At 47.4% G+C, this 22,353-nt stretch overlaps 9 protein-coding genes across 9 annotated transcripts; 2 read left to right on the top strand and 7 right to left on the bottom strand.

Moving 5' to 3' along the window:
• Positions 1–1,649: 1,649 nt before the first annotated feature.
• On the top strand, positions 1,650–3,141 carry N7517_009311 (class I SAM-dependent methyltransferase; the record flags this gene model as incomplete). Its single annotated transcript, XM_056727034.1, has 7 exons — positions 1,650–1,769; positions 1,828–1,932; positions 1,982–2,083; positions 2,193–2,308; positions 2,361–2,516; positions 2,587–3,048; positions 3,102–3,141. 7 exons carry the CDS (start codon positions 1,650–1,652, stop codon positions 3,139–3,141), a joined length of 1,101 nt encoding a protein of 366 aa, XP_056575606.1.
• A 259-nt stretch (positions 3,142–3,400) lies between these two features.
• On the bottom strand, positions 3,401–5,379 carry N7517_009310 (DEAD/DEAH box helicase; the record flags this gene model as incomplete). Its single annotated transcript, XM_056727033.1, has 2 exons — positions 3,401–5,101; positions 5,149–5,379. The coding sequence occupies 2 exons, from the start codon at positions 5,377–5,379 to the stop codon at positions 3,401–3,403; spliced, it is 1,932 nt and encodes a 643-aa protein (XP_056575605.1).
• A 232-nt stretch (positions 5,380–5,611) lies between these two features.
• Positions 5,612–7,525, top strand: N7517_009309 (uncharacterized protein; the record flags this gene model as incomplete). Its single annotated transcript, XM_056727032.1, has 1 exon — positions 5,612–7,525. One exon carries the CDS (start codon positions 5,612–5,614, stop codon positions 7,523–7,525), a length of 1,914 nt encoding a protein of 637 aa, XP_056575604.1.
• A 394-nt stretch (positions 7,526–7,919) lies between these two features.
• rscE (uncharacterized protein) lies at positions 7,920–10,090 on the bottom strand (the record flags this gene model as incomplete). Its single annotated transcript, XM_056727031.1, has 3 exons — positions 7,920–9,305; positions 9,357–9,937; positions 9,994–10,090. The coding sequence occupies 3 exons, from the start codon at positions 10,088–10,090 to the stop codon at positions 7,920–7,922; spliced, it is 2,064 nt and encodes a 687-aa protein (XP_056575603.1).
• Positions 10,091–11,240: 1,150 nt separating this feature from the next.
• Positions 11,241–12,164, bottom strand: N7517_009307 (uncharacterized protein; the record flags this gene model as incomplete). The annotated part of the gene is made up of 1 exon (XM_056727030.1): positions 11,241–12,164. The coding sequence occupies one exon, from the start codon at positions 12,162–12,164 to the stop codon at positions 11,241–11,243; it is 924 nt and encodes a 307-aa protein (XP_056575602.1).
• Positions 12,165–17,000: 4,836 nt separating this feature from the next.
• Positions 17,001–19,087, bottom strand: N7517_009306 (potassium channel family protein; the record flags this gene model as incomplete). The annotated part of the gene is made up of 3 exons (XM_056727029.1): positions 17,001–18,681; positions 18,744–18,850; positions 18,914–19,087. 3 exons carry the CDS (start codon positions 19,085–19,087, stop codon positions 17,001–17,003), a joined length of 1,962 nt encoding a protein of 653 aa, XP_056575601.1.
• A 969-nt stretch (positions 19,088–20,056) lies between these two features.
• On the bottom strand, positions 20,057–20,404 carry N7517_009305 (uncharacterized protein; the record flags this gene model as incomplete). Its single annotated transcript, XM_056727028.1, has 1 exon — positions 20,057–20,404. One exon carries the CDS (start codon positions 20,402–20,404, stop codon positions 20,057–20,059), a length of 348 nt encoding a protein of 115 aa, XP_056575600.1.
• A 243-nt stretch (positions 20,405–20,647) lies between these two features.
• Positions 20,648–20,914, bottom strand: N7517_009304 (uncharacterized protein; the record flags this gene model as incomplete). The annotated part of the gene is made up of 1 exon (XM_056727027.1): positions 20,648–20,914. One exon carries the CDS (start codon positions 20,912–20,914, stop codon positions 20,648–20,650), a length of 267 nt encoding a protein of 88 aa, XP_056575599.1.
• Positions 20,915–21,066: 152 nt separating this feature from the next.
• N7517_009303 (Aminoglycoside phosphotransferase) lies at positions 21,067–22,107 on the bottom strand (the record flags this gene model as incomplete). Its single annotated transcript, XM_056727026.1, has 3 exons — positions 21,067–21,500; positions 21,566–22,010; positions 22,063–22,107. The coding sequence occupies 3 exons, from the start codon at positions 22,105–22,107 to the stop codon at positions 21,067–21,069; spliced, it is 924 nt and encodes a 307-aa protein (XP_056575598.1).
• Between the last annotated feature and the right edge of the window lie 246 nt (positions 22,108–22,353).

Genomic DNA, 22,353 nt, shown 5'->3' with positions numbered 1-22,353 from the left:
AATCAAATCTCCTTCAATCAACTCGTAGCCATGATTGCAGTCCTATCGACAACTCCTCCGTCTACAGGTTCGTTATCAGTACCTGCAAATAGCACTCCCCAATTTTCAACCCTGAATCACACAAGGGCTACTTGCCATATCAACCAGCCAATGGCCGAGCAGTAACTCGGCTACATCTTCCTTGGTCTAGTGGTGATGATTTCCGCTTGTCATTAATACCGATAAGCGCGGGAGACCGGGGTTCGATTCCCCGAGGGAGAGATTTCTTTTTTTGTTTTTGCCGGGGATACGGGTGTATCTAATGGTGCTATCTCGAGGGATTCCAGTGGGGACCTCTGCTGTACGGCCTAGGGCTAAGTCACAGAAAGGGGGCCCACGCGAAAATCATTCTGCATGCTTCGCAGAAGGATGGGTGAAGAGTATTTTATGAATTGCTTTTCATGCACATTTTGAACATAATTCCATAGCTTAGCACGTCTAACAACAACAATGCATGTCCATATCAATCAGGGATGCATCTCTGTTTGCCTACCGTCCAACTGTGACCTACTTCTAATATCACCCGTTAACCAATTTAAAGTGCTCGTTCCATGACACTCGGACACTTCAAGATCCAGCCCATTTCCCAGAGAGAGGGATTTAGCTAGCACTTGTGACTTATATGCTTAGATTGTGCCACATTGAGAGCTAGCAAGTGATCTGTCCACAGATACTAGTGATTCCGAACTGTCACTAATCACCTAAGCATTAATAGGTAGTCAAAGAGGCAACCGAGTATTCCATTCCACTCCTATCATGCAGAAACGAAAACGAGCTGCTCAAGGTCAAAGCCTATCAAGAATCCGGACGAGATATTCGACGCTTAACCTTGCATAGGCATACTTTTCCAAATTCAACTGACCACCTCCGTATGGAGAATTGTGCATGTATTGTAAAATTAGTGGTGCAAGCCCTAACAGATCGGCATTTCCTCACGGTAGATCGTCCAACCAACACTCCGCGATCCAATGCATTTAGTGATCAGCTCTCCCCACTATACCGGGCTAGACTTCGGCTTTGTACAAATATGCCGACCTCCCATGCTCCGTACTGGTCCATCTTGGGTTCTTGTACAACGTTGATGGTCTCGATCAGTCGTAAAATCCCCGAATCATGTCAGTTTTGTGGAATGTTATTTTCCTATCTCTGCATACGGGGCAGATACATGCGGTATCTCTGTCCCTGGTTAATTTACGAGGTATTGTTAGAGTTCTCGGTTATGGCTAGCTAGATGTTTATTTTGAACAAAAACACAGAGAGATACAGGGGTTGACAATTGCACAAGGTATTGCATTCAACGTAGATATAAGGTCAATGGTTCTACAGATATATATATCAGCAGTCTCCGCTGCACCTCATGGCCATTCACGACATTAGATATCGTGCAGCACCCACAGGTAAGAAACCCTGTGTGAAATTTCAGACCCGATAAAATGTCAAATAGAAAAGAGACGTATCATACGTGTACCATATGTATAGATTGATGGAGGGTATGGAGTAGGGAGTAGAGAGACGGTGGATCAAAACCGGGGCCTTCGCCACCGGCCTGACAGCACCCACCTTTGCGAACGTTGAACCTTTTTTTTTCTCTTATATCAACTCTGGCAATAATGTCCTCCTATGGAAGTGATCGAAGTCAAGAATCAAGCCCTGAACCCCAAGTCCCACTCAATGATCGAACAAACGCCCCGATCAATGCCGATGGTCCAATCGTCGCCGATGATTTCACTGTATGTATAGCCGAGGTTTCTCCGCTTTTCCAGGTTCTTATATGCTCACTACGAATAGGATGAAAGTAGCGAGTTCGGCAGTGATTCCGATATGACCTCTCTCTCTTCGAGCGTTCTGGAATATGAATATGAAAATGGACGGCGGTATCACAGTAACCGGACTGTAAGCATCCCGTCCTCTCTTATAGTCTTGGTTATTAACCTGTTATTAGGGGCAATACATGTATTGTGCTCCCCGTTATATGTCCTCTAGATGCATAACTAATTCAAATAGGATGCCAAATGATGAAGAGGAACAAGATCGAATGGACTTGGTATGATCTAACGCCCTCATATATATCTGAAAACATGGCTAATTATCCCAGACACATCATATGTCAGCTAAGACCATATTCCTTGATCTTTAACACAATGCTAACACAGCAATCAAGATGGCTGATGTTGATGAAGGGAGAGCTACACAAAGCTCCAGTCACAAATCCCCGAAACATCCTCGACCTTGGAACAGGCACTGGCATCTGGGCTATTGATATTGCTGAGTATGAACACACATACCACACCTCTATCTATTTCCGAAGCTTACGCCAACAGGAAATTCCCCAACGCCAAGGTAATCGGAAACGACATCAGCGCCATCCAACCAAACTGGGTCACCCCGAACGTGGAATTCATCGTCGAAGACTTCGAAAGCGAATGGCTCTACCAAAAAAACAGTTTCGACTTCATCCACGCACGTCTACTAGCCGGGTAAGCCAACTTACCATGCATATCCAGCATTAATCCCATCTCCCATTTCCAGAATCTCACACAACCCCAGATGCGTAGCAGACTGGTCACAATTCTTCGCACGAATCTTCGACCACGTAAAACCAGGCGGCTACTTCGAAATCCAAGAAAGCGCCGTCTGGGCCTGGAGCGATGACGGAACTCTCAAAGCCGACTCGCCGCTCGTTCAGTACCTCCAAGCCCTCAACACGGCAGGACACGCGATGGGACGGGAATTGAACATCTATCATAGATTGAAAGAGTGGATGGTTAGTGCGGGGTTTGAAGACGTGCAGCAGTATACGTATCTTCTGCCGTACTCGCCTTGGCCGCGTGATCCTTATCTAAAGGAGGTTGGGAAGTACCAGGCTGTTATGGTGCAGCAGGCTGTGGAGTCTTATGGGTTGAGGCTTTGTACGCAGGTTCTTGGGTGGGGGGCGGAGCCTTCGCGGATTTTTCAGGCTATGGTTAAGAAGCAGTTGAGGGATAAGCATTTGCATGCTTATGTTAAAGAGTGAGTCTTCGGGTCTTTTTCTTGGGTTTCATGGTGGAACTGACGTTTGGTAGGGTTGTTGTATATGGTAGGAAGCCATTCCATCGACGATGAATGTAGGAGGTATGAGGAACGATATGCCTCTTAAGGAATAGAGCTTTGGTGTTTGATTTGAGCGTTTTATAATAGATTTCTTTGTTCTCGGATACCTAGCAAGAGATTGTGATATATAATTGCTATTAAATTGTGTTTTGGGAATATGATGTTGAGATTATATATATCTAATATAGGAATCTAGGTAAATTTTGAGCTCTTTGGCATTAGAGTCGTGTCTAATTCTTTGATGGTTTACAAGAAGCCATATGTTATTCCATCAAGTCTCGACTGGTCCGACCTTTACATTAACCCTCCTTTGGAGCTCAGCCATATTATCCATTTGCCGTAGCTTTTTCCGCTTCTGAACTTCCAAGTCCTTGAAGCGCTTCTTGCCTCCATGTTTCAGCTTTGTAATCATATCAGCCGCTTGGCCGCGGGTCAAGTCCTCGGGCTTCACATTGCCATCTCGAATGCGAGCTCCGTTCAGCATTTTTATTTGTCCCGGTGTTGCCTGGGCCCGTCGCCAAGGTTTCCAAGATGCGATGTAATGTTCATCAAATTTGGTACTAGCAAAGGTATCCGCTGCGCGGACAATGCCCTCCAAATCCGAGCCAGTGGCGATCCTCCGAGGACGTGTGAATTTAGGTGCTTCGGTTTCTGGATCTTTGAATTTCATGACATGATGAGCCGTGAAGATATCGTCTCCTTTCTCAATCGTTATCCAGCCAGATATATCGGTAAGCATATATCTGTCATCGCCGACTCGGACCCAGTTGTGTGGGCTGAACGACCTGATGTGTCGCTCGGACTGCATGTCTCCTAAGAGATCGTATATACTGTCATATGTAGTAAATTCGAGTTTCAGGTCGTTGTCTGAGCCATCGTATGGTTCAGCAGCCTCAGGAGTGGGCTCCGATTCGCTGCCCTGATCATCATTCTTCTTCATGTCTTCCACGCTGGTATTGTCCAAAACTTCGTCTGGGTCCAAGCCGAATAGCGTAGGTGTTGATAGGACTCCAGTTGCGAGGGAGGCTACCATATCGATAACATGGCAGTCCTTTTTCCCGGGGAACAGCCGAAGACCACGTCCGATCATTTGGATGAGCAGGTTTCGAGACCTGGTGGGTCGAGCTAGGAGCACGCAGTCGATATTTGGGATGTCAGTGCCTTCTGTGAAGAGACCACAGTTTAGCAGCACTGGGAATTCCTGGTCCTTGAAAGCCCTTAGCTGTTCCGCGCGGACGCCTTTAGCTGTGCTAGCTGTGATATACCTAGCATCGACGCCATGGTCGCGAAAAGCGGCGGTAAGCTGCCGCGCGTGCTCGACATCGACACAAAATACAAGAGTCGACTTTCGATTCTCAGCACTCGCCATCCATGCCCGTACTGTGATGTTGTTCGTAGATGCAGTATTAACCGCCTCCGAAAGCGATCCTAGGGCAAAGTCTCCAAAACTATCTTTCTTGACTTTGGACAAATTGGCCCCGGACTTGACTGTCGTGAATATCGCATTAGACAACCAGTTTTCACTAATCATGTCCATGTAATCCTTGTGATAGACAATATGATCAATGGCAGCGCCCAGTTTGAGACCATCGAACCGTGAAAATGTAGCGGACACACCCACCAGGACCGGTCCATTGCCAGATGGCTCATTCAACCCAAAATGCCCCAGAGCTTCGCGGTATGATTTGGCAACAATATGGTGGGCCTCATCGACCAAAATGAGCTTGAATGCACTCGGGTCGAACTTGTACATGCGTCCTCGCGCCAGTGTCTGAACTGACGCGATGATAATGTCCCCTGCCCCCGTCGCAACATTCTTGCCCATTTCTATTTCGACGGTCTTGTCTGGATAGGCAAGACTGCAGTGCTTTGCGGCTTGTTCGACGAGTTCGCGCCGGTGGACGATGATCATGGTCTTGGTGGCTTTCGCATTGTGAGGAGGGATTCGGCTGATAAGCTGTGTGAATATAACCTGCAAAGATCAGTAACATTTTGGATAATGGGTAGATTCAGCCTTACTGTCTTGCCAGCTCCTGTTGCAAGCGAGATTCCTAGGCGTCGATGGCCTTCACCCAAATATTTCAGGACGGATTGAATGCTTTCCTCTTGGTAGTCGCGGAGCACAATGCTTGGAGGAACCGGGGACTTAGTCGAAATGAAGCGCACATGGCGCAAAGATTTTTGCAGAGGACTCTGCGACAAGTACCTCCTTTGGAGCCTTAATCGCGAGACACAGCGTATGAACTCCATGCAGATGTTACAAACGCTCTCTCATTCTCCGGCGAAGCTCAAATTAAGAAGCAAACAGTGCAAACTTCTTATCGATAACCATGCATTTCATAGTGGATCTCCTTGGCTCAACTTTTTTCTGTTGTTTCTATAGCTCTTGATGAAATTGACGTGCCATATTTCATTGAAGGCGCAGATGTGATGTTTTGCTACCGATCGTTCCGCATGCGCTGCAAATCTGCGAGCTTAAACGATGAGCGACTCCGCCTCCGTATATGAGCCCGACGACGACGCCGAGTCCGAGTCCGACTTTGAACCATCTGAGCCTGAATCCGACCTTGAGCAACCCCGCTCGTCCAGTGAACGATCTTCAACTCCAAACCAAGAGTTGGACGGATTTAATGACCATGACGACCCCTCAGTCGAAGGGATCGAACGACAACTCGGCGATGGACTCGGTGATGCGCTTGCGGGACGCGACCCGAAAATGCGTGGATCGCTCAGATTTCTCCGAGCCTACTCCCACCTTATCGTGCAAAACGAGGAACTTCTGGATTATGGCTCGCTGAGGGAAACTGAGCACACATACCAACTCAGTCAACATGGCTCGATGGTCTGGACGCCCGCGGAGAAAGAAGTGTTCTTCAATGGACTGGACCGGAAGGGCAAGAACGGCGTCAAAGAGATTGCTGCTGCAATCGGTACCAAGTCGGAACTCGAGGTTATGGAATACATGCGAATTTTGCATAAGTCCTTGAGGGCCCAGTACGATTCCGACGTGTACCTGGAACGCATGCCTGTCTTAAGCGATGTCCCGGCGGCCACAGAGGTCAGCCAGGAATGTTGTGAGCTACTCGAGGAATATGGGGATGTTCTAGTTTTGAAAGAGACTCTCAATGAAGCTCAAGTTGGAACGAAGCAACACGGAGACAACTGGATTATCACTACTGCTAGTGTACAGCATCTGGTCGACGAGAAGAACGCCAGTGCTCGAGGTGACCTCCGCCTCGCAGCTGATTTGCTGAGTCTTCCAGATTGGGTTCGGCTTTCTTATATTTTGTTCATGAACCTGGGTGGCAAACAAGCAGAGAACAACTGGTGGAATCTTGCCAAGAGAAAAGACCTCATCACAGCATATGGACATACCCCGTCTATGACTGCAGACACTGCCGTGGACTTCTACTCTCTCGCTGTCAGTGTCACTCGCCGCTTAGTCCAATCATCCCTTTTTTTTGCAATGTCAAGATTGCGCAGCACGAATCGCAGTGGGAATGATAGAAAAGGATATGTTCGCACGCGAGATGTGCGGGCCGCCATTGAAGTGCTCAACATGAAGCACAGCAGGCCCAGCTTATTGGACGTCGCTCGTCGCAATGAAACAGTCCTAGAAGACATCAACAACCGGAAAGGCTGGGTGCCTACAGTATTCTCCTACGAAGAAGCAAAGGAGATCATCGACAGACACGAATGGACCCGGTACCGTAAAGATGGAACCATATACCATGGTGAAATCGATGAAGGGGACAGTGAAGATGTCGACGTTACGGACGATGATATCGAAATGGGCGATGATATCGGAATGGATGATGATATCGAAATGGAAATCAACAAGCAAGAGGCAGAACCCGAGCCAACGCCAGAACCAGAACCAGAACCAGAACCGGAACCAGAGCCCGAACTTGAATCAGAATCAGATTCAGAAATAGAGGACATTGATCACAATCATTCCCGCACGCGAGAGTTCCCCGAAACATCAGCGCCCGTTGCACCGTCCGTCGAACTGGAAATGGACCCAGAAGAGGAACAAGCAGACATTGTGGACCAGAACGCCAGCCATCGCCAAGAGGCCAACCTTTTGAGGTTAATGGAGCAACCTGTGCCGGACTTCCTTGACGAAGAACCAATGAAGGTGAAGGTAGAGGAACCCGACGACGATACCAAAGCCCTGCCAGAGCGCAGAATGAGAGAAGATATCTCCAATTGGCGGGATCGGATCATCTACCGCAATGAGTGGGAGGAGTACGGGTACGATTTCTCCGAGCTGAAGGAAGAAATGGAAATGCCTCCCTTGAAAAGGGCCAGATACAACATACCAGCAGGTGCTCTCCCCGCTGGGTATCCTTTGAGCGAGGCCGTAATAGGCGATAGCGAGGACGATGAGAATTAATCTTAGCAAGGAGAAAATGCACCAGCCGCCAAGAGCCTGGTTGAAATACTACATGCTAAAGTTTGGTCAACCGGGTGGGCTACCCAAAGCGCCTGGATGAGAGACACTACACTATACTTTGAGCAAGAATATAAAATTCCCATCAAGGACATATGATTAAAGAGTAAACACATTGATGAAAAAAAGATCCCCAACCCCCTAAGAACAATCCGCTTTCTGGAGAGAGGGTGAATCAACAGAAAAGAACTCCAGCAGATAACAGAAAAACAAAAAGTGCGCCTTTTCCAAGCCAGAAAGTTCAGAATATTCATAACTCAGCGAGACGAAAAGCAGTCCCTTTGGGTTCCTCTCTCAGAAGATCCATGGGGGATTATCGTACATGTATTGAGGAAGACTACAGGTCAAGGGTCTTGTAGTCGACACCACCGTGAGCGCTCAGAGGCTGGGTTCCAGCCCGCATATCTCCGCTAACGGGCTGGAAGCTGTAGTGGTTTCCAATGCCTGTAGTAGCAGCATCAGCCAGCATCTGGTTAGTGTGCTCGTTGGGGCCCTGCAGGCTGACAGTCTGGAGCGCATCCTGGGCCTCCTTAACACGCTTCTTGAACGTCATGCGGTCCAAGAAGAGTTGCTGGCGTGCCTGCTCCAACTCCCGACGCTCAGCCTCGATAATCTCTTCCATCTCGTTGAATTGCTGCAGCTTGATCTCAAACTTCTGTAGGGTGACGTTGACCGCAGCAGAGACCAGGCGGGTCATTTCACGCTCCTCGTGTGAGGCAAGGGCTCCGGCACGTGCAGCAGCTGCGGCCAGGGCGATTGTGCCAAGGGTCTCCTTGGGCTTCGCGGAAACTTGCTGCTCGGCCTCACGTGTGGGGTCGACGTCCATAGAATCTTCGGACTTGACTGCATCTTTGCCCTTGTCTTGTCCCTTCTCCAACTGGCTCCGGAGCTCCTTGCGGATCTCGTCGACAGACCGACCGGCGGCGGCGGCAGCCACTGCGGGCTCAGCCATCTGGGCCAGGAATGCGACGACAGAAAGAACGGGGTTTTCGGATTGGCTGATGGGGTCACGTCCGCTGCCGGACTGCAGCTCGGGGGCATCTTCAACGTATTTGTCCTCGATCTCCAGCTGTAAGAACTTCATAACACACTCTTCCCGAGACCGTGTCCCAACGTGGTTCGCAATTTGTTCCCAGTTTTCATCAAAGTTCTCCAGGCCTTCCAGCAACAAGATCACTTCCGAGTCCGACCACGGAGTGTCTTTCTCGGGCAAGTGAGAGTGGCTCTTGTCCTCAAGCTTAACAAAGTCTGAGGCATTGTGGCTAGAAGGCATTCGCCCTTGAAGGAAACAGTTGGGACACAGGTCATACTTGGTGTCTGGTGTAGTGGCATTGGCTGACGTCGAAGCCGATTTGGCGTAGTGGAATCGAAGTTTGGTGCAATCAATGCCGCAAGAGAAGCAGTGTGCCTTCTTCTTGGATTCCTGGGCAATGTCCAAGCCGTTTGTTGCTTCGCCGTTCGTCTGCTTCTCTTTATCTTCGGTGGAGGTGATATCCTTGCCTTTTTCATCGTAAATGGTGCGGCGTAATTCGAGGTTGAGGTCGTCTTTGGATGCAGGGATAGAAGAGGCGGCACGCTGTGTGGCTGGGTGAATCTTGCCGGACGTGACGCTGTGATTTGGTCCAGGCTGGAATGGCTGCAACCCCCGTGGGGTATCTGCGACAACACGGAAGTGACCGGTGAATGGCGGTCCAATATTGGACGGGCGTGTCTGAGGGTCAACCTGCAGATGTGTTAGCTACGGTGCTTGAATGGGAAATACAAGGCCACTCACCTGATAGTTGATCAAGCCCCACTGCTCAAGGAATGAGTGAACACGCATAATAGCACAGACGTCACCCGCGAGGTTACGACGGCAAGCAGTAACGGTCAAATACTCGATGGGGTTCAATCGATAGGTATTGATCATGAAGTCTCGGTAATCTTTGTATGTAGCAGGCGTCTTGCTGCGGTTGCGGCCATTGAAGAACTCGGCGAGAGCTTTCTTCTCGATTGGGTTGATGGTGTTCATATCAAACCATGTCGCATAGCTGGGGAGGATGATGGCGTGTGTTTGGGTGACGAGTTGTTCGCGCGCGGCAGCTTCCAGAGAAGACTTGGATGGCGCAGGTTGATCTTCACCCACAGCATCCTCAAGTCCATCCGTTCCCTCCACTTGCGGATGCGACTCGCCCAAAGCATCCTCCAAGCCCTCGGTGTCAGGCTTGCCATCGGTCTCAGTACCACCCATCTCTTCGTCTTCCTGTTCAGCTCCGCCGTTCCGAGGTTTGGGAGATGCGGGAGCATCCATCGGGTTGTCAGATCCAGGTGTGTTCTCAATCTTCTTCACGGGTGAATCCTGGTGCGATTGCGCTCCTGTCCACGGATTTAGCACTCGGTGCAACATCAAAGACATCTGAGGGTAGACATACCTGAGGCTTCGCGAGCTGCATCAGCTGCGCCATCTAGGCCAGTCACAGACTGGAGATTCTCGTGGGCCGCAGCTGGGTTGATGGGAGTCTCATCCATGATGGATCAAAGCAAACAGCTGTCGCGGTCGGCAGAATGTCAACTCCTTTCCAGTGTATCAATTTGTCTGTGTAAAGCGCAATAGTAGTATAGGATGGAGCAGGAAAAAGCCAGCAATGGCGTAAATTAAGGCCACGGGAGATGGAAGAGGAGGCCTAAAGTGATGATTGGGCGGGTTACTGGGGGGGGGGGGCACTTGGGGAGGTTGGTCGCGACACGCAAAACTCACGGGTGAGTGCCAAGAGTTAAATCGCCACTAGCCTCTTTGGGACTTGGCTCATTTCCTCGTGGTCATGTGATTCAATCTATATTGCAAATGTATGAGATCTCAAGAATCTGTTTCAATATTTGGTTCAATATTACAATCCTGTTGTTACTGTTAATAGCTTGAGATTTTATCAGTAGAGGACTACATGACGGGCCACACCAAATTGTATGGTTGATTGTGGAAAAGGGTTATCAGTGTTAGGAAACTAAAAGCTGGGGAAACTATGAAAATCTCAACTGCTTTATATATGCTTCACGGTGAGTTATTAGTGATAAAAGAGCATTTTCAATAGCAAACAGACTTTGTACGTTTTACAAAACAAAGCAACGTATTCCCTGTTGTGCGTGCTAACCCCTACATGTGCCTCAACCATCTATAATAGCCTGAGGTTCCCGTGATATCTATAGGGCTAGACCTTGATATCCTAGAGTGATCCAAGCCATTGAAGTAGTTCTTGATTTGACTCGAGCTAGAGTCTTCAATCACTCGCAATACTCACGATATTAGAGTGGAATGACGCTTAATATCCAATGTAATATATGTATGGTTGGTTGAAAATTGTACAGAAATAAACTTTCAATTTCAATCTTGCTCATTGTAATAGGGGAATTGCTTATTCAAGAAAAACCTGCTGAAAAGATTTCGTGGACAAATAAATAGCAGAATTGGGCTCTTTGGTGTGATATGGAGTGCAACTATTACGCGCTATAGAAGACACGGTACAATATTGATCGAAATGACCAATGGCCTATTTCAAGCTCGATTATTTTCAATGTGAATGTTGAAGAAATACTTATATAATTCAACGCCTATAGTCATATAAAACCAAAAATATATAAGATACATATGTAGTTACTACTGAAAATGATAATGCAGTGTCGATTACGTCGGATTCACCGCTTGCTTCTTCTTAGGAGGTTGCTCAGTCTCATCGTCTATGCCTCGCTTGGTTCCAGGGGCAGGAGAAGCAACTGGGGGGATGGGAGAAGCAGCTGGGGCGATAGGAGTAGCAGCCTGGCTGATATCAGAAGCAGTCGGGGGATTAGGAGTAGCAGCCTGGGTGATGTCAGAAGCACTCGGGGGGGGAGGAGTATTATCATTGCTGATAGCAGAATAGGCCGGGGTGATGGGAGAAGGAACTGGGGCGGGGACAGCAGCAGGACCGGGCACAGGAAGATGCGGCACTGTGCCTGCAGCTGCGGCAAGTATATCAAGGGCAGGAGTAGCCAAAATGGGCTGGGCTTCGCTTGCAACTGCGGCAAGTATATCAAGGGCAGGAGTAGCTAAAGGGGGCTGGGCTGCGTTTGCAGCTGCGGCAAGCATATCAAGGGCAGAAGTAGCCAAAGGGGGCTGGGCTGCGCTTGCAGCTGCGGCAAGTATATCTAGAGGAGTAGGAAAATTAGCGGCAGGCACAGCGGGAGGCACAGCAGCACTAGGTACCCTCCAAGCGGGATCAGTGAATCGGTGATACTTAAGAAGATCGAGTAAGATTTGACCAAGGACAGTGTCAGTCTCTATAGATTGAACACCTCCTGGCAGCTCTCCCTTCCTAGCGATACACTGTTGTTCAAACACGTTACTGGATAGCTTTTTCTGGAACATGTTTTGCCAGGTATGACCTGGCTCAGCAAGCCAAGTGGTCAGCAAAGGATCGTAGACACTTCGAATAAGATCGAGGACAGATTGACGATCAAGATCAGCCTGTGGGAGGTGGAAGTCGTCAAGACGAAGTGGGTACCATATTCTCTGGTTTTTGAATGGGGTTGATTTCATGTTGAGCTGCAATGAAATGGTGGTTCGAGGCATGTTGGAAAGTGTTAATAGTAAATGATTTGTGCTAAGTGAGATTGTTGGATTGGATCGTTGGATTGGATTGTTTGAATGATTATCGAGGGCTGGGATGGAATTCATCGACAGTTAAATAATACTCGAAGATCCCTTTGAAACTCGAATCAATGCCAATATTCATCATTCCTCTACATTTTCTTTATTTTGTTTCAGCACAAAGAGAAATGCGAACAATAGAATGCTTGACAAGCTCTTCTCTGAAAACCAATATAGATCCATCTTTTCTTTCAGAATGGACATAACAGCATTGTCATTCCTTAGCAGCCAAAATAGAAATAAAGAAGAGGCCTAGTATTAGAATTCTTACAACCCCATTTTAGACAGACTCAATATAGAATGAATGAATGGGCATAACCCAGACCAATCACAATACGCGACATACTTAGCTTTTTCCAACCTTAGAACATAGGAGGTAAATACATCAGATCATAATAGGTTTGTTCCAGGTTTTTCTACTGGTGCTCGGTAGGGGTGGGATATATGTGCCCGGGAACATATATCCCCGCAAGATCTGGGCCCTCTGGGGTACCTAGAGGACCTGCTTTGGCTTCAGATTTGGATTCAACGACATCTTGATGTCTCCACGATTGCTGATCTAATATTAGTGTCAATGGCGGTGGCTGCTTTACCTGTTGCTCTTCCAGGGGGCTTTCTGCCATGGTCCCTGCTGTTGTGTTTGAAGCTTCTTCGGTCATCGATGAAATATAAATCGCAAAAGAAAAGGAGAGCACTAGGAGGTCAAACAACATTAATCGACGAGAGAGCCAGAATGCTCAGATGCGAGGGAGAAGGACAAGGTGACAGAACGACAGACATAGATAGGATTCCATAGGGGCTCTACATGTGCGGACGACTCACGTAGAAGAGGAACTATGTATAGTCCGGAAGGGTAATATTTGCCGAGAGGAGAGACCACTCAGAGAGAAGTCATTACATGGAGGGGGTTCTCTGTGCTGTCGTCGGTTGTTGGGATGGCTTAAGCTGGCACCAAGCGATAAAGAACATAGGGGGGAAGACACGATCTGACAAGCATTGGAGTCACCGAAAAGGATCCCTTCTCATCCAACGGTGTCCGAAGCTATAAAAGTGCCCGGAGGTACCTACCTAGGGACGGGAATTACGGTTTCGGTCCTAGTGTCAGCGTTTCGAAAGATTGTTTAAACTTGAACCTTGGAACCTTCCAACCTTCCTTGGAACCTTAAGCCAATCGCTGGATATATGCGCTTTGAGCGCCTACAGCCCTCAATATCAGACATAGGTCAAGTTACGCGATCCTCGTCCAAGTCAGATATAGCCAGGAGAGATCTGATTGTCATATCGTTCGCTCCATTTAGCCTCTGGGTACATTCGGTCATCACGGATTACGAAGTCTTCCCGGCCCCGACAGGAGTCGAGTAGAGCTTGCTACCACCATGACCGTGGCAGGGCTTTGGCAGATCTTGGACTGTTTACTGCGCTTATTTGCCCTGGACCCAATGGCATAATTTATTGCGTGCATAACAACTCGGCTTCTCATAACCTACTCTGTAATATCATGATCTACCTGATCACATGCCAGAGATCTCTGCTTTATTTGTTCTCTTTGTTTGCTCTTCCTGATTGGGATGTTTGCAATGTTCCCATCCCGGGCTCCAATATCTAACCTCAATCCACCTGTTTTCCTATCTTTAATAGTTTTGTAAAACACGTTTGAATTAGCTCATCAAGCTTATACACTAAAGTACCGTTTCTATCACACTGTTTCCAATATATAATTCATTGTGTAGACCAGTGTGAACCCAGGCGTTGGTCAGTCAGCTGGGCCCCTGCCTTCTATACTGATTACGTCATATTGACATAATTTTGTAAGATTGCCTACCTAGGCAGGTGGAAGAGTGACTAGTATATATACATACATATCTCCTGCCTACTCGGAATCCTTTCCTTGAATTAAGCACTGCGCATTTAGCAGACTGGACAGTTTCGAGGTCGACAGCATGATGCACGTTCCACGAGCTCCACGAGCTCCACTCAATAACGAGTGAGTTCAAACCCTTTCTCTCATTCGCTAATGCCCACTATGTTCCTCTCCCAATAAGCCCAATTCCATAACTAATCGTCTTTCTGTAGAGAGAACGATGGAAATAGGAATAATAGCAACTGTCGTAATTGCGAAGGTGAGCCCATATTACGAAAGCGGGTCAACAGTGCTAAAACCCACTCCATAGGATGCAATGATGTATGCTTCTACACCATCTGGCCTATTCCACCACCATGCTACTGCGCAGCCGTGATATTCCTACTGAAATATGCTTACAAATTATCCTAGTGCTCCAATTGTACTGAATGTGCCGACTGTTCATATTGCAGCAACTGCAGCAACTGTGCAAAATGCAAGAATTGTTCGAATATGACAGGTTCTATCAACTGTCAGGGTTGTTCCAACATGGAAAGCTGCACGAACTGTGAAAACTGCTCCAATATGGTAAACTGCACTAATTGCAAAAATTGTTCCAACTTGAAGGTATGTTTGTTACATGGAGTATGATTGAACAATAATAGCTGACTACCCTTTGAACGGTCAGAACCGGGATGGTGCTGTCAACGAGTCCGGATAAACTGGCGGAGACAAGCAATGAAGCATCGACGTGTCGGGGAGACTATCTCATACATGGCTGCTAGCCTTTATTCCCCTAAGTCTTTGGAGCAGGAAGACGACTGAAAGGTTGACATACCTCACCCTCTATCAAGCTCATATAGCTATTGACCATGACCTTAGTATTTCTGAATTTCTACTTGATTGTAGTCGTAATTTGAGGCCCGAAAGCTGAATGACTGGCATGGGGATATCGAAAACCTTCAATAATACTGTAATGTTTGTAACAGCTGTCAGAATGAACGCCGAAGCCTAAAAAGGCTAGAAACGATGAATGAACCGACTTCTATTGTATGGAAAGAAATGTGATTGTTCGTGGCTGTGGTAGATGGTTGGAGATGTTCTCGGTTCAGAGATGTGACTTAAGCTCAGCCGTGCAAGTACAAATCGAGTGCTTCTTGGGCGGTAGAAATATCCCCTCTCCAACAACCTAGAATGACTTCATCCCCGAATACATCAGAAACATCCGGGAAATTGCCATGTCTGTGGCGTGTTTCAATCTCAGAGTCTATCACGTCCTGTCGTCGGAGCCGAGCTGTGATAACATCCGGATCGTCGGATTTTGGCCCACAAAGCTCGCTATATGGAGCGTCCCCAGTAACTAGCTCATAGAGCGTAGACCCTAGGGCAAAGATATCGGAGGCTTCCTTGTTAGGAAGTTCATAATCTCGCGGTAGGCAGTGTGATGCTTTCTCATAGCCAAGCGCTACATAGCCAGGGAACTGCGAAGTCAAAATCGCCGAGTCGTAGATTGAAGTTATCGTCAATAAAGAACTGTCGCAGAGCCAGGTCGGAATGGATGACACCACGGCTATGGATAAATACAATTGCTTCTAACATCTGCTGGTACCATTTAGATCGAAGCTCGGGGGTGATTAGGTTCCTATCCGAAGACGAATATTTCACAACGTCGCCAAATGGATAGTATTTGACCTCGATGTAGTCGGATCTACCCCTTGATAGCCATTCGGCAATCCGTAAATGAGTTCCAAGAACATCATAAATCAGAGCCTCACGTAGTATAGGTTGTAGATCTTCTTCGCTCTGACTACGGAGAATTTTCCTGATAATATGATCGTCCACGAGGTACACTTCGGCGAGAATACCAATTGTCAGGAGCTTATGATTATCCTGGCGTTCGGAGGCTGGTCGAATAGTGATAGTGGGGGTGGTCGAATAGTGACAGTAGGTGGCATATAGGAGAAAATGTAACAAATAGGTGCCTAAGCGCTCGAAGGAATAGTCTAGGAAGATTTGAGGTAAAACTCCAAATCGAGAACCATATCGACCATCCGAACCAATGTTGTGTGGCTGTCATTGTGTAAGAAAGAGGATGAAATTCGACGGGCAAGGCATAGAGATGATGAATATATACACAGACGCAGTATGCATGTGACTGGTACAGTTATAGAATGTTTGCAATATTTGTGAATTCGTAGGTACTGTTCGAACCGTACGCTCCCGAGGCAGGATATAGAGAGATAGCGATGATTTTCAAGGATGGAATGACTATTCCAAGGGTGAGATAAATATTTCGATGGTTTGAAGGTACCCCGGAAATGGCTGATCACGGTAAAGATGAGGCTATTCCTAGATCCTGGAGATGCTAGGAATGATGGTATCAATGAAAATCGATGAAAGAGACGACGATTTGATGAAGTCTACGAGGTTCAAGATGACCGCACGATATACAGGGAGAAGAGCTGCCGTGGAAAACTCTACTGGGGGATAACAGGCAAGCAAACAGTATCCGATTATTATCTCGTCCCAAGGTGACCTTGCCACCTGGCAAAGATCTCTGCGTGGATATATTACTACGTGTCACTCCGTGAGGTCCAATGACAGCAGCCAGCTGTAAACCTGAAGTTGAATCTATTCACACTTGTCGAATAAGCAATTTTCGAGCCTAGCGGAGGTGTGCACTACCAGTGAGGATTTGCCGTTCGTCACCCACCCAACTAACTGACCAGCGTGCTTACGGACCCTGACTATATATTCTTACAACTGACGGAGTTTATTATATGCTTAGTACTATACACCCATATGGCGCATCTTCTTTATTTTATCCTTACAGCCACACACAAATGCAAAGAATTACTGGACCGAGAGTCTTGGAGGGTTGCCTGTGACCCCAACGATAATGCCGCGGCTTGGTATAATCATTCTTCTCTACAACTGATCTGATCGTCTTTTCCCTTCTTTGCCCTCTCGGGGACATAATAACCTCGACTTGCCCTACTTAATTCCCGATCAAGTACCTCAGTCAACTCCCCAAGCAACCACTGAACCTCACTCTTTTCAGCAAGCAAAGGACTTTGCTTGTCGGTCCAACTCCACCCTCGCACTGCTTGCGCCTGTTTATCATCGGCTTTATCCCTAAGAATATCGGGTTTGTAATCTCCTGCGACCAGACGGATATAATACTCCCATTCCAGATAGTCGAATTTCCGGGACGGAGTATTGCTGGCGTAATCAGTCATTTTGCGCAGCTCTCGGAAGAGCAGGTGGAGGTATTGGTGGATGTTTTCGGCGGTGGTGTCGTGCTGCGTGGGGGACTCTTCTTTCTTGTCTTCCTTTACGTCGAAAATATTGTCGTTTTTTTGTTTATCGGGATCGTTATTTTTGTTTGCGTGCCGTTCTGCGCCTTCTTTTTCGCCCGTCGTTTCTTCCATCCACCACCCGACCCAGGAGATGTGAGTTATTGCCTTGAGTCTATCCATGAAGGGTTGGTCACCGGGCAGAATAGTAAGCTCGCCAATGAATAGCGTAATGTCACGGATAAATCGGATGGCGGTATCGCCAAGATTGGAGATGAGAATGGTAATCGTAGGAACGGCAAGCAGGGACCAAAAAACGAAGAAGGCTTTACCCAAACTACTGATCGGATACAAATCTCCATAACCAATTGTTAGAAGACTTGTGTATGCAAAATATAGAGCCTCAAAGTACGACCACTTTGCGTTTGACTCCGAGCGCCAAAAGACCACACCTCCGATCAGCCATATCGTCATCCAAAGCAAAAAGGAAACCAAGAGCGAGAGCCATTTGTGTTGGACGTTTGCCAGCTCACGCACCTGGCGCATGGCTATGAACTCTCGCTTGCGCTGCTCCCGCTCACTGCGGCCTTCAGCTTTGGCACCCTTCTCCCCGAGCGAGGGAATAATACCGTCAGCACGAGAACGGTCCGAGAAGGCTTCTTTGAGAAGGTACTTGCGCGTGCGTGCTGTCAATATATTACCAATCTTTTGCTTGCCATTTTCCAACATAAGCGTACGTATGGAGGAAATGACAAGACCTAGAATAATAATACCACCGATGGCATATGGGAAAAGCAAACCTCGGCCGAGGTGCGTACTGGGCGAGAAATTACCCACGCCGATGGTGAGCAGTGTGTAGTCTGCAAAGTATACTGCGTCCAGGAAGCGCCACCCCTCGATCTTGGAATAGACGGCTGCACCGCCGAGAAGGTAGAAGCAGAAAATGATGGTTTGCAGCATGAGTGTTCGTTGACTAGTAGTCAGATTGTATTTTCGGCTGTAGCAGCCACGGTAGGCGCCATATCCAGTCACTACCATCAATGATGCGATGATAAAATACAACCCTGCCGCAAATGCGCCGTAGTAGTAACTCTGCGAGTAGATTCGGCCGTTGTTCTCGGGCTTGTACATATCCACGCCGAAGGGAATCAAGATTGCGATTAAGAACGTCGATGAGATGTACCACCCTACGATGATGATTGGCTGAGCAGTTTCGAAACGAATGCGTCGGGCCATGTTGAGCGAGAGGGCTAGGTTGGCGATAAGTGCAAAGACAAGTGATATTGCGTTGATAGCGGTGACCCTGCAACCGCATTTTCTGTTACTCGGAGAATCATTTAGGGTATGTCTGATCAGGGTAAGTACCATTTTGGATCCGGGATATCTGTCCCACCGCTGCTGGCGAGGTCCATTCGCCATGGCTGTGACAAAGAACAGATATTAAAAGCGCTAGCCATCGGCCCGAAAGTGCCCTGAGAAAAGAATGAGAATGCGGACATTCAAAGCAAAGATTGACCAGGTAGGGTTCTACATACAGCTACCAGAGGGTATGCCGTACTTGCGAGCCACCAACGCGCAGCTTGCTGGTACTGGGCATCATGTTGCAAGGACTTATCGCTTTCATCTTGCTTCTGATTTGGAGAGCTGGAGGTGCGATCGAGAGCCACTGCCTCGTCGGCAATGGCATCATCGAGACCAGGATCGTTCATTTGGGGCGTGTTTGATACAAGCCGTTTGATCACGGCCTAGGAATACGGAAGATAGATGAGAAGCCCACATTATCCGCTGGAATTAGAAAGGAACAGAGGTAATGATTTTAGTGGCGCATTTCAAAGCCAAGTAAAAGCTTGTATATTATAGCAAGTCTAGTGACAGCATATTATGATTGGCGCGCACTGCCGAGGGAAACCAAGGTCGACGTCATATCACGTGGCTTCTATATAGTCCGCACGAACTAGTGATAGGTCTAGTAGGTAACCTAGTACTGGGTCTAGGGCCCTAATTTACGTTATAAACTAGATAAATATGCTAAGGATTCGAAATATATAACTTATATATTTTCTTACGGTAATTTTAAGTATATTTATTACTTATCATTGTGGAACCCATACAATATTGGTTACTGATTTCTATCAGTTTACAATGTCAATACTAAAGATACGATTTATATTCTATGGATTATAAAATTTCCACTTGGCCCTGGTGTTGGGCATCGTAGTGGCCCATAGACATGCCCACAGACGGGCCGCCTACTCTGACCGATTATAGGCTGCAATATTTGACGTATTGCCCAGCCATATAGATACGCCGTTGGGTATGTCAGTATCTATACAATATAGACGTTAGGACTTTTGGTCTCAAATGATTTTTCAACGGGTTGCTTGTGGACCAAGGTTGGCTAATGGAGTTCAATTAAAAGAAAATTCTCCGCTAATTGGCTTATCTGCCCTTAGCTCCTCATCGAATAACAAAATAGCGAGCCGTCGGAAGGTTTGCCCTCTCAAGGCCGATGAAGTTTCAGAAAAGCCATCAGAGCCAAGCAGGAGATAGATAAAATTCCATCCCAGCTTTCTCAGACCTGCGATTTGGCCTCGTGGCACAATAGCCAGTCCAATCTGGGAATGGATTAATCGCAAGACGAGGCAAGCCATAGTTCGTGATGGATCACCTGCTGGCAATTACTTGTTTTGCACCATTCCACTACGGGTTTGGGATAATGCGAGACCATCGAACTCGGCAGTAGTAGTTGTATCAAGAAACCGTGTGGCCATCTTCTCAAGTCCCTGAGCTGAGACAGGAATAAGTGAGTTAGACGTCAAATGGTCCATGTGATTTATCCCTTGGAAAGTTCGAGCTGGAGGAAACATCTTTTGACGTATCAAGCCCTTAGGGGACGAATCTTCATCAGCAAGCCATGGGTGTATACTGGGACGAATATATTTGTGACGACGATATGATTGCATCGCAGCCGGAAGGGTGTTATGCAACTCAATGAGAAAGTTATCCATGAGCTCGGAGGGATCCATTTTATAATCCACGGGTATATTAACACCAATTGCACCCATAATCCCGTATACTTTATCATGTGGACGCTTTGAGGTTCGATGAGTTGAAGCTAGCAAAAGCTCACTAGCATTCATAGACCGCAGATTGTAAAGACTTATTGTGTTGACAGCATCGATTGCTGCAAACCAAAGGCTTACGTCGGCCTCTGTCACGCCAAGAACTGGCTGTGGGTCGAGAATGTCCCTGATATTGTGAAAACATTGCTACCAAATCTTGAAGGCCAGATTTGCATCTCCTCCCCGCTTTCTCGGGCCGCGGAATGGATGATACTTATCTGGAGTTCCTCCTCCTGGCTTGGATAGGCTATCGGGGTGGTAGGAAAACACGACAGCTATAGCTGTGAAGCGTTGAATGTCGGGATACAGTTCTTTCAGACAATTTAGAGGAATATTGATGATACCCACATTGATCCGCTTGGGAGTGGAGTGGTGCTCCAAAGGGTTACCGGCGTTGTTTATTGCAGTCGACATGGCTGAGTATGGGGAAAAGATTTTGGACCTTGGAAGGAAGTCATGCCATGATACTTATATGTTGCCGCCTAGGTCTCTTCCAGCCCGCAATTTGATATTATATGAGATTACAACTATGTTGTCTAGCCTCCTATGAAAACGCTGCCTTTATCTCAACATCCCATGGCCGTAGTGTAGTAGTCCCATGGATCCCAAGTGCTAGTATACTGACACAAAATCATTGGCAAATATTTTCTAGACCATTCGTCATTCTTGTCAGCAGTATACTGCGCCTTTCTGGCCTCCCAGTACACAGGTAGCCAGCCTGACTGTTCCCAATCGACGAGTGCAAGAACATGATGGGGTTTAGAGCGTGTTATCAAGATGTTGCTCCGGTGGAGATCGCTATGCGTAAATTTGATTTCACTATCATCAGGCAGGTCCTGACGGAACAGTTCGATTGGGATAGAATATGGATCTGACATTGGTTTTCGATATAGGAAAGTGAACCAGTCATGGAATTCCTGGACGGTATTAAACGGCCCTGCTTCGGGCATAGACTCGACGTGGAAAGCTCTATCATACAGAGGAGCTTGTGCAATGTTACCTATACGTAGAGAAAGAGTTAAAGGTGTAGTTTAGGAAATGTAGAGGCCGTTAAGAGTATCGTACCTATAAATGATTCTGCCGGCTTCTGTTCAAGGTGGCGAAGGTTGCTAAAGATTGTCCGGAGCTCATAATAGATCGAAACGCGGTCACCAGGTTCCAGGTTATCCCACACTTGCTCTAGAGTCTGCGCATGCAAATACTCCATATAAATGAAAGTTTGACCGCCATCCTCCCGCCACCCGTATATCTCCGGAACCGGGACATTATCTTTGAGGAGCTGGCCGAGAGCATAGAGGCACTGACCCTCTGAAATTCTCGCAGCGCTTCCCCATTTAACAAACAGCCCCAGATCCTTGAATATCACAGGTGGTGGTCGCACATGAGGGCCGGTTATCGAGAAGGTTTTTCTATCGTCCGGGCAGACTCCTGCGAGATGTTGGGGCTCTGGCCTGCGAGCGTACTGCTTCCGGTGTGGGCAACTTAGTGAATCTTTTGAAGAATTGAGAATCTTTGACGTCAAAATCGGGAGATTTTGGTATCATCAGAGGCGTCAATTGTACGTGGTCTTGTTTGATGAGTGCCCATTTTGAATCGCGTAACAGCATATTGTTTGATCATAGAAAAAGTCGAGAGATAAGTGTTGAATGGGCTGAGACTCGTAGCTGTAAGCTTTAAACCGCATTAGTTATGGTTTGCATTGTTTACAATTAATGGGTCCGTGCCAACCTCGAGAGACTTGACGGAATATCGCTGGTTGGAAACGGAACTTCTAGGTAGCCAATGATATCTCGCAATTGCCAATATGATGTGGGTCGGATAGACCATTTCTCCAGACATCCTGTATGCTTCAT

This window comes from Penicillium concentricum (assembly GCF_028827145.1).
Source record: "Penicillium concentricum strain IBT 3081 chromosome Unknown utg000004l_segment0_segment0, whole genome shotgun sequence".
NCBI lineage: Eukaryota > Fungi > Ascomycota > Eurotiomycetes > Eurotiales > Aspergillaceae > Penicillium > Penicillium concentricum.
The sequence above is the reverse complement of the archived record's forward strand: the minus strand, read 5'-3'. Positions and strand labels throughout refer to the sequence as shown.